Genomic DNA, 11,461 nt, shown 5'->3' with positions numbered 1-11,461 from the left:
AAAATTCGGGATATGGGAACTTGGGGGGAAAATGGGGGAATTTGGGAAAAAAATCGGGGGAAATTTGGTGGGAAATTGGGGTGAAAATGGGGAAAAATGGCTCAAAAACTGAGGGTAAATTGGAGGAATTTGTGGGAAATTTGAGGGAGAAATGAGGGGAAAAAATTAGGATAAAAATTTGGGGGAATTTGTCCAAAATTGTGGGAAAATGGGTGTAAAAGTCCCAAAAATTGGGGGAAAAGTGGTGAAAAAAATGGGGAGAACTGAGGGGGAAAATTTGGCAGGAAATTGGGAAAAAAAGGGGAGAAAAGTCCCAAAAATTGGGGAAAAATTAGAGAAAAATTGGTTAAAAAATGGGGAGAATTTGGGAAAAATTGGGGGAAAGTTGGGGAGGAAATTGAGTAAAAAATGGGCAAAAATTGGAGGGGAAAGTCCCAAAATTTGGGCAGGAATTGGAGATTTTGGGGGAATTTTTCAGGATTTTTTGGGGGAATTTTTGTGATTTTTTTTTTTAATTTTGGGGAATTTTTGGGGGGAATTTTTGGGGATTTTTTTGAAGTTTTTGGGAATTTTTGGGGGGATTTTTTTAAATTTTTGGGGATTTTTGGGATTTTTTTGAATTTTTGGGGGAATTTTTTGGAATTTTTTTGGGATTTTTTGGGAATTGTGGGAATTTTTCAGGGTTTTTTGGGGGGAGTTTTTGTGATTTTTTAATTTTGGGGAATTTTTGGGGGGAATTTTTTGGGATTTTTAAAGGAATTTTTTTGGGATTTTCTTGGGATTTTTTGGGGATTTTTTAAGGAATTTTTAGGGAATTTTTTGGGGATTTTTTTTTTTAATTTTTGCGAATTTTTGGGGGAAATTTGGGGGAATTTTTCAGGATTTTTTGGGGGAATTTTTGGGATTTTTTTTTAATTTTTGGGGAATTTTTTGGGGAATCTTTTGGGAATATTTTTTGATTTTTTAAAATTTTTTTTAATTTTTTGGGGAATTTTTTTGGGGGGATTTTTAGGGATTTTTTAAAAAATTTTTTGGGGATTTTTTGGGGAATTTTTGGGGAATTTTTTGGGAATTTTGGGGGAAATTTGGGGGAATTTTTCAGGATTTTTAGGGGGGAATTTTTGTGGGTTTTTTTAATTTTGGGGAATTTTGGGGGGGAAATTTTTGGGATTTTTTTGAATTTTTCGGATTTTTTTGGGGAATTTTTTTGAATTTCTTGGGAATTTTTTGGGGAATTTTTTGGGATTTTTTCTTTTAATATTTTGGGAATTTTTGGGGGAAATTTTGGGGAATATTTTTGGGATATTTTTGGGAATTTTGGGGAAGTTTTCAGGATTTTTTGGGGGGCAATTTCTGTGATTTTCTTTTTAATTTTGGGGGGTTTTTTTAGGGAATTTTTTGGGATTTTTTGGGGGATTTTTTTTAATTTTTGGGGAAATTTTTGGGATTTTTTTGGGAATTTTTTGGGAATTTTTTGGGATTTTTAAAAATTTTTTGGGAATTTTTGGGGAAATTTTGGGGAATTTTTTGGGAATATTTTTAATTTTTTAGGGAATTTTTGGGGATTTTTTTGAGAATTTTTTTAATTTTTTGGGGATTTTTTGGGATTTTTTGGGGAATTTTTTTGAATTTTTTGGGAATTTTTGGGGGAATTTTTGGGAATTTTTAAAAATTTTTTTGGAATTTTTTTGGGAATTTTGGGGGGAATTTTTGGGGAATATTTTTGGGATATTTTTGGGAATTTTGGGGAATTTTTCAGGATTTTTAGGGGGATCTTTGTGATTTTTTTTAATTTTGGGGCATTTTTGGGGGAATATTTGGGCTTTTTTTGGAGAATTTTTTTAAATCTTTTGGGGGATTTTTTGGATTTTTTTTAATTTTTTGGGGAAATTTTGGGGAATTTTTTAAAATTTTTTTGGAATTTTTGGGGATTTTTTGGGGATTTTTTTGGCAATATTTTTTGAATTTTTGGGGAATTTTGCTGAATTTTTTGGGAATTTTTGGGGGAAATTTTGGGAATATTTTTGGGAATATTTAGGAATATTTTTGGGAATATTTTTGGGAATTTCTGACATTTTTTCCCCAGGTCTGACCCCCCTGCACGTGGCCGTGGCCTCGGGGTCCCGCGAGAGCGTCCTGGTCCTGCTGGAACACGGAGCCGACGTCGATGCCGGGGTGAGAAATTCCGGAAAATTCCGGAAAATTCCGGAAAATTCCGGAAATTTGGGAATTTGGGAATTTTGGGGAAAATTCGGGATTTTTTGGTGTAGGTTTGAGGGGGTTTGGGGGCGTTTAAAGGAGATTTTTGGGGACTTTTTGTGAAATATTTTGAATTTTTGGGGGGAATTTTGAGGGAGAATTTTCAGGATTTTTTTGGGAATTTTGCTTGGGATTTTTTAGGGGAATTATTTTGAATTTTTAATGTGTTTTTCTTTTAATTTTGGGGGGATTTTTGTTGTTTTTTTAATTTTTAGGGGTTTTTAAAAATTTTGGGGGATTTTTGGGGAATATTTTGAGGATTTTTTTGGAGAATAATTTTGAATTTTTGGGGATTTTTTGGGGGGAGTTTTTAAAAATTTTGGGGGATTTTTTGGGGAATATTTTGAGGGTTTTTTTGGAGAATAATTTTGAATTTTTGGGGATTTTTTGGGGGGAGTTTTGGAGGATTTTAGGGAATTTTTGGGGTGAATTTTGGGATGTTTTTGAAAATTTTTAAAGGGATTTTTGGGGTATTTGGGGATTTTTTGGGAATTTTGGAGGGGAATTTTTTGGGATTTTTAAATTTTTTGGGGATTTTTTTGGGGGAATTTTTGGGGATTTTTTTTTAATTTTTTGGTGAATTTTTGGGGATTTTTTTTGAATTTTTGGGGGAAATTTTGAGGAATATTTTTGGGAATTTTGGGAATTTTTCAGGATTTTTTGGGGGGAATTTTTGTGATTTTTTTTTTAATTTTGGGGAATTTTTGGGGGAAATTTTTGGGATTTTTTTTTAATTTTGGGGAATTTTGGGGGGAAATTTTTGGGATTTTTTTTTAATTTTTTGGGAATTTTTGGGGAATTTTTTGGGATTTTTTTAAAAATTTTTTCGGGATTTTTTGGGGAATTTTTTTGAATTTTTTTGGATTTTTTGGGGGAAATTTTTAAAATTTTTAAAGGGATTTTTGGGGTATTTGGGGATTTTTTGGGAATTTTGGAGGGATTTAGGGAAAGTTTGGGGGGGTTTAAAGGGGATTTTTGTGGAATTATTTTGATTTTTTGGGAATTTTTTGGGAGATTTGGGAGGGAATTTTGTGTGGAATTATTTTGGCATTTTGGGATTTTTTTAAATTATTATTTTGGAATTTTTTGGAATTCTTTTAGGATTTTTAGGGGGGAATTTTAGGGGCATTTTTTGAGAAATTGGGAGGGATTTTTTTTAAATTATTGGGAAATTTGGGAGGAATTTTGAGGAATTTTTCGTGAATTTTTGGGGGGATTTTTGGGGGTATTTTGTGTTTTTTGAGGGGATTTTTTTGGAATTTTGGGAACAATTTTGGGAATTTTGGGGATTTTTTTGGGGGGGATTTTTTAGAATTTTTTGGGCTTTTGGTGGGAATTTTGCAGAACTTTTTGGGGGCAAATTTGGGGAAATTTTAGGAGATTTTTTAAAGTATTATTTTGAATTTTTGGGGATTTTTTGGGGGGAGTTTTGGAGGATTTTAGAGAATTTTTTGGGAGGAATTTTGGGGGATTTTTGGAGAATTTTTGTGGCAATTTGGGGAATTTTTTTGGGAAACTTTTTAGGGAATTCAGGGGATTTAAAAACAAATATTATTTGGGATTTTTTAAAAATTTTTCTTAATTTTTTTTTGGAATTTGGGGTATTTTTTGGGGGGGAATTGTTGTGGAATTATTTTGATTTTTGGGGAATTTTGGGGGGAACTTTTGGGAATTATTTTGAGAATTTTTTGGGCATTTTTGGGGGGAACTTGGAGGGGGAATTTTTGGTGATTTTTTGGGGAATTTTTTTGGATTTTAAAGGATTTTTTGGGACTTTTTTGGGGGAATTTTGGAGATTTTTTAGGATTTTTTGGAGGAATTTTTGGGGGAATTTTGGAGAAATTTGGAGGAATTTTTGGGGGTTTATTTTTTGAATTTCAGGGATTTTTTTGGGAATATTTTTGGGAATTCTGTCAGATTTTTTTCAATCCTTATTTGGGAATTTTGTGGAGTTTTTATAAATTTTTGTGCATTTTTGGGCGATTTTTTGGTCTTTTTTGGGTTATTTTTAAGCGAATTTCGTAGGATTTTTGTGGGATTTTTAAATTTTTTTTTTAAATTTTGGGAATGGCTGGAATTTGATGAGTTTTAATGGAATTTGATGGAATTTTATGGATTTTTTGGGGCTTTTTTTGGGGAATTTTGGAGATTTTTTAGGATTTTTTGGAGGAATTTTTGGGGGAATTTTGGAGAAATTTGGGGAATTTTTGGGGGTTTATTTATTGAATTTTAGGGATTTTTTTGGGAATATTTTTGGGAATTCTGTCAGGTTTTTTTCAATCCTTATTTGGGAATTTTGTGGAGTTTTTATAAATTTTTGTGCATTTTTGGGCGATTTTTTTGGTCTTTTTTGGGTTATTTTTAAGCGAATTTCGTAGGATTATTGTGGGATTTTTAAATTTTTTTTTTTTAATTTTGGGAATGGCTGGAATTTGATGAGTTTTAATGGAATTTGATGGAATTTTATGGATTTTTTGGGGCTTTTTTGGGGGAATTTTGGAGATTTTTTAGGATTTTTTGGGGAATTTTTTGGGGGAATTTTGGAGAAATTTGGAGGAATTTTTGGGGGTTTATTTATTGAATTTTAGGGATTTTTTGGGGAATATTTTTGGGAATTCTGTCAGATTTTTTTTCAATCCTTATTTGGGAATTTTGTGGAGTTTTTTAAAATTTTTGAGCATTTTTGGGCGATTTTTTGGTCTTTTTTGGGTTATTTTTAAGCGAATTTCGTAGGATTTTTGTGGGATTTCTTTCAAATTTTTTTTTTAATTTTGGGAATGGCTGGAATTTGATGAGTTTTAATGAAATTTGATGGAATTTTATGGATTTTTTGGGGCTTTTTTTGGGGAATTTTGGAGATTTTTTTAGGATTTTTTGGGGGAATTTTTTGGAGGAATTTTTGGGGGAATTTTGGAGAAATTTGGAGGAATTTTTGGGGGTTTATTTTTTGAATTTTAGGGATTTTTTTGGGAATATTTTTGGGAATTCTGTCAGGTTTTTTTCAATCCTTTTTTGGGAATTTTGTGGAGTTTTTTAAAATTTTTGTGCATTTTTGGGCGATTTTTTGGTCTTTTTTGGGTTATTTTTAAGCGAATTTCGTAGGATTTTTGTGGGATTTTTTCAAAATTTTTTTAAAAATTTTGGGAATGGATGGGATTTGATGAGTTTTAATGGAATTTGATGGAATTTTATGGAATTTTTGGCGATTTCAGGACATCAAGAGCGGGCGCTCCCCACTTCTGCACGCGGTGGAGAACGACAGCCTGGAGATGGCCGAGCTCCTGCTGCAGGTGGGAAAAATTGGAATTTTGGGGGAAATTTTGGGAATTTTCAGGACATTTTGGGAATTTTTGGGGGTTTTGGAGAAAACTGGAGAAAATTTGGTAATTTTAGGTGGATTTTTGGGGGAATATTGGGGATTTTTTAGGGATTTTTGGGGGAATTTTATGGGATTTTTTGGGAATTTTTGGGGAATTTTATGGGATTTTTTAGGGATTTTTGGGGGAATTTTATGGGATTTTTTTGGGGGAATTTTATGGGATTTTTTAGGGATTTTTGGGGGAATTTAATGGGATTTTTTAGGGATTTTTGGGGGAATTTTATGGGATTTTTTAGGGATTTTTTGGGGAATTTTATGGGATTTTTTTGGGGAATTTTATGGGATTTTTATGGGATTTTTTTGGGAATTTTATGGGATTTTTTGGGGAATTTTGTGGGGTTTTTTGGGGAATTTTATGGGATTTTTTTGGGGAATTTTATGGGATTTTTATGGATTTTTGGGGAATTTTATGGGATTTTTGGGGAGATTTTTGGGGTGATTTTGAAGGATTTTATGGGATTTTTATGGGATTTTTGGGGAAATTTTTGGGGTATTTCTGGGAATTTTTGGAGGGATTTGGGGGAATTTCTGGGAGATTTTTTTGGGTAATTTACAGGAATATTTTGTGAATTTTATGGGATTTTTTAGGGGATTTTGGGGGATTTTTGTAGGGATTTTTTTTTATTTTTTATTTATTTCAATCTCAAAGTGATTTAAGGCAGGGTTTAATTAAATTTTCATTAATTAGCACGGTGCCAGCGTGAATGCCCAATCCTACGCCGGCTGCACCGCCCTGCACAGGCCGGGGTTTTAAGGGGATTTTTAATGGGATTTTTGGGGGAATTTTATGGGATTTTTATGGGATTTTTTGGGGAATTTTATGGGATTTTTATGGGATTTTTTGGGGAATTTTATGGGATTTTTATGGGATTTTTTTGGGGAATTTTATGCCATTTTTATGGGATTTTTATGGGATTTTTTTGGGAATTTTATGGGATTTTTATGGGGGAATTTGATTGGATTTTTTAGGGAATTTTGTGGGTCAGGGCTTTATGGGGATTTTTAATGGGATTTTTGGGGGAATTTTATGGGATTTTTGAGGTGATTTTGGGGTGGCTTGGGGGAATTTTATGGGATTTTTGGGGGAATTTAATGGGATTTTTTAGGAATTTTTGGGGGAATTTTATGGGAATTTCTGGGAATTTTTGGAGGGATTTGGGGAAAACGTGGGGGAATTTCTGGGAGATTTTTTGGGAATTTTACAGGGATTTTTTTTTAATTTTATGGGATTTTTTGGGGGATTTTTTGGGTATTTTTGGTGGGATTTTTGTTGGGGATTTTTTTATTTTTTATTTATTTCAATCTCGAACTGATTTAAGGCAGGGTTTAATTAAATTTTCATTAATTAGCACGGTGCCAGCGTCAACGCCCAGTCCTACGCCGGCTGCACCGCCCTGCACGGGCCGGGGTTTTAATGGGATTTTTAATGGGATTTTTGGGGGAATTTTATGGGATTTTTATGGGATTTTTTGGGGGAATTTTATGGGATTTTTATGGGATTTTTTGGGGAATTTTTTGCAATTTTTATGGGATTTTTTGGGGAATTTTATGGGATTTTTTGGGGAATTTTATGGATTTTTTTGGGGAATTTTATGGGATTTTTATGGGATTTTTGGGGAATTTTATGGGATTTTTGGGGTGATTTTTGTGGGATTTTATCAGATTTTTAATGGAACTTTTGGGGATTTTTATTGGATTTTTGGGGAGATTTTTGGGGTGATTTTGAAAGATTTTATGGGATTTTTGGGGAAAATTTTTGGGGTATTTCTGGGAATTTTTGGAGGGATTTGGGGGAATTTCTGGGAGATTTTTTGGGTAATTTACGGGAATATTTTGCGAATTTTACAGGGATTTTTTGGAGGATTTTTGGTGGGATTTTGTGGGATTTTTGTAGGGATTTTTTTTTATATTTTAATTTATTCAATCTCGAAGTGATTTAAGACAGGATTTAATTAGATTTTAATTAATTTCAGCACGGTGCCAGCGTCAACGCCCAGTCCTACGCCGGCTGCACCGCCCTGCACGCGGCCGCGGGCCGGGGGCTGCTGCGGCTGCTGCGGCTGCTGCTGCGCTGCGGCGCCGACTGCGGCCTCCGCAACCTGCACAACGACACTGCGGCTGCTGTGGCTGTCAGCGCTCAGGTGGGACATTTGCATAAATTTGCATAAAATTTGGGGGGTTTAAATGGGATTTTTGGGGATTTTTTGGGGATTTTTTGGGATTTTTGGGGTATTTGGGCGCCGACTGCGGCCTCAGGAACCTGCACAAGGACATGACCGCGACCAGCAGTGCCCAGGTGGGTCATTTGCATAAATTTGCATAAAATTTAGGGGTTTAAATGGGATTTTTTGGGGATTTTTTGGGGATTTTTGGGGTGTTTGGGCGCCGACTGCGGCCTCCGGAACCCGCACAATGATACTGCTGCGGCCGTGGCTGTCAGTGCACAGGTGGGACATTTGCATAAATTTGAATAAAGTTTGGGGGGTTTAAATGGGATTTTTTGGGGATTTTTTGGGGTTTTTTGGGGTATTTGGGCACCGACTGCGGCCTCAGGAACCTGCACAACGACACTGCTGCAGCCGTGGCTGTCAGCGCCCAGGTGGGTCATTTGCATAAATTTGCATAAAATTTTGGGCGTTTAAATGGGATTTTTTGGGATTTTTTGGGGATTTTTTGGGGATTTTTGGGGTATTTGGGCGCCGACTGCGGCCTCAGGAACCTGCACAATGACACGGCCGCAGCCGTGGCTGTCAGTGCTCAGGTGGGACATTTGCATAAATTTGCATAATTTTGAATTAAATTTGGAGGGTTTTGGGGCGATTTTTTGGGATTTTTTGGGGATTTTTGGGGTATTTGGGCGCCGACTGCGGCCTCGGGAACCTGCACAAGGACATGACCGTGACCAGCAGTGCCCAGGTGGGTCATTTGCATAAATTTGCATAAATTTGAATAAAGATTGGGGGGTTTAAATGGGATTTTTTGGGGATTTTTGGGGTATTTGGGCGCCGACTGCGGCCTCAGGAACCTGCACAACGACACTGCTGCAGCCGTGGCTGTCAGCGCTCAGGTGGGTCATTTGCATAAATTTGCATAAATTTGAATTAAATTTGGGGGGTTTTGGGGCGATTTTTTGGGATTTTTTTGGGATTTTTTGGGGTATTTGGGCACCGACTGCGGCCTCGGGAACCTGCACAAGGACATGACCGCGACCAGCAGTGCCCAGGTGGGACATTTGCATAAATTTGCATAAAATTTTGGGCGTTTAAATGGGATTTTTTGGGGATTTTTTGGGGTTTTTTTTGGGATTTTTTGGGGTATTTGGGCGCCGACTGCGGCCTCGGGAACCTGCACAAGGACATGACCGTGACCAGCAGTGCCCAGGTGGGTCATTTGCATAAATTTGCATAAATTTGAATGCATTTTGGGGGGTTTAAATGGGATTTTTTGGGGTTTAATTGGGATTTTTTTGGGGATTTTTGTGGTATTTGGACTCAGGAACCTGCACAAGGACTCGGCCGCGGCTGTCAGTGCTCAGGTGGGAGAGTTGAATAAATTTGCATAATTTTGCATAAATAATTAGGATAATTTTCGTGGGTTTAAATGGGATTTTTGGGGGATTTTTTGGGATTTTTTTTTTATTTTTGGGGGGATTTTTGGGGTATCAGGTGGACCGGGACGGGTGAGAAATTTGGAATAAGTTTGGAATAAATTTGGGAATAATTTTGGAATAATTTTGGAATAATTTTGGAATAATTTAGGAATAATTTTGGGAATAATTTAGGAATAATTTTGGGGGATTTTGGGGTAGGTTTGGAGGTTTAAAGGGAATTTTTGGGGGATTTTTTGGGGTGATTTTTTTTTGGTTTTTTGGGGATTTTCATGGGATTTTTGGGGATTTTTTTCCTTATTTTTCTGGGGATTTTTTAGGGATTTTTTTGTCACTTTTTTTTGGGAATTTTTGGGGAGATTTTGGGTTAAATTTGGTGGATTTTTTTTTGTATTTTGAGTTAAATTTTGGGTGAAATTTTGGTGATTTTGGTGTTTCTGCCCCCCCAGGTGATCGACATCCTGCGGGGCAAAGCCTCGAGACCCCCCCAGGACCCCCCAAAATCCCCCCGGGACCCCCCCAATGGTGAGGAATGAATTTGGGGGGTCTGGGGGGAAAATTCCCAAATTTTGGGGGGAAAATTCCCAATTTTGGGGGGAAAATTCCCAATTTTGGGGGGAAAATTCCCAATTTTAGGGGATTTGGGGGGGGGGAATTCCCAAATTTTGGGGTCCTGGGAGGGGAAAATCCCAAATTTTGGGGTTCTGAGGGGTTTTGGGGGGGTCTTGTGTGGGAATTCCCAAATTTTGAGGGGTTCTCAGTGAGAAATCCCAAATTTTGGGTGGAAAATCCCAAATTTGGGGGTTTTGCAGAAAAAAATCTCAAATTTTGGGGGGTCTTGGGTGGAAATTCCCAAATTTTGGGGTGTTCTGGGTGGGAATTTGCAAATTTTGGGTCCCTGAGAGGGTTTTGGGGCATTTTGGGTGAAAATTCCCAAATTTGGGGGGAAAAATTCCCAAATTTTGGGGGCTCTGGGGGGAAATTCCCAAATTTTGGGGGGAAAATTCCCAAATTTTCTGGGACAAAAATTCAAAATTTTGGGGGTCCTGGGGGACAATTCCCAAATTTTGGATGAGCATTCCCAAATTTTGGGCGTCCCAGGTGAAAATTCCAAAATTTTGAGGGGAAATTTTCCCAATTTTGAGGCTCCAGGGTGAAAAAATGTTTAATTTTGGCTCCTCTGGCCCCGCCCCCTTTGCAGGCCCCACCTCCGAAGCCACGCCCACTTACACATCAAGAGCCACGCCCACTTCCGCATGCGCAGCCAATCGGGTGGAAGGGGCGGAGCTTCCCGGCAGATTGACGGGAGCACAGGAAGGCCCCGCCCACCAGCAGAGCAAGGACCAATCAGAGGTGGCCGCGGGGAAGCCCCGCCCCTTTGGGCCTCAGAGGCTCCGCCCACGGGAGGGGCGGGGCCAGAGCAGCATTAAGGGAGAATAGAGAAAAAATAAAATAAAATAAAATAAAATAAAATAAAATTAGGGGAATTGACTGGGAGGGGTAAAAAGGGGATTTGGGGTTACTGGTTTATACTGGGATGGGGTTTGGGGTTACTGGGATGAACTGGGAGGGACTGGGATCAAACTGGGATAAACTGGGAGGGGTAAAAAGGGGATTTGTGCTTACTGGTTTATACTGGGATGGACTGGGAGGGGATTTCGAGTTACTGGTTTGTACTGGTTTGAGGTTTGGGGTTACTGGTGGGGAACTGGGAGGAGATTTGGGGTTACTGGTTTGTACTGGGAGAGGATTGGGAGGGACTGGGATTGAACTGGGATGGGCTGGGAGGGAACTGGGGGTTACTGGTTTGTACTGGTTTGGGGTTTGGAGGGACTGGGATGAACTGGGAGGGAGCTGGGATTGAACTGGGGGGGACGGGGATGAATTGGGCCAAACTGGGATAAACTGGGAGAGACTGGGACTCACTGGGATTGAACTGGGAGTTACTGGGCCAAACTGGGAGTCACTGGGAGCGATGGGGATGGACTGAGAGGGCTCTGGGCCCAACTGGGATGAACTGGGAGTTACTGGGAGAGACTGGGAGTTACTGGGAATGAACTGGAAGTTACTGGGAGTAATTAGGCTGAACTGGGATGAACTGGGAATGACTGGGATTAAACTGGGACTCACTGGGAGTTACTGGGATGCACTGGGACTCACTGGGATTGAACTGGGAGGCACTGGGACTCACTGGGATGAACTGGGATTGACTGGGA

At 38.1% G+C, this 11,461-nt stretch overlaps 1 protein-coding gene across 1 annotated transcript; it reads left to right on the top strand.

Annotated features, from left to right (window-relative positions):
- Positions 1 to 2,086: 2,086 nt before the first annotated feature.
- Positions 2,087 to 10,726, top strand: LOC135441593 (B-cell lymphoma 3 protein homolog; the record flags this gene model as incomplete). Its single annotated transcript, XM_064701154.1, has 5 exons — positions 2,087 to 2,175; positions 5,472 to 5,549; positions 7,612 to 7,779; positions 9,695 to 9,770; positions 10,447 to 10,726. Coding segments are annotated over 5 exons (650 nt in total), but the record flags the coding sequence as incomplete, so codon positions are not given.
- Between the last annotated feature and the right edge of the window lie 735 nt (positions 10,727 to 11,461).

The sequence above is a fragment of the Zonotrichia leucophrys genome, unplaced genomic scaffold (assembly GCF_028769735.1).
Source record: "Zonotrichia leucophrys gambelii isolate GWCS_2022_RI unplaced genomic scaffold, RI_Zleu_2.0 Scaffold_361_52446, whole genome shotgun sequence".
In the NCBI taxonomy this organism is placed as follows: Eukaryota; Metazoa; Chordata; class Aves; order Passeriformes; family Passerellidae; genus Zonotrichia; species Zonotrichia leucophrys.
The sequence above is the reverse complement of the archived record's forward strand: the minus strand, read 5'-3'. Positions and strand labels throughout refer to the sequence as shown.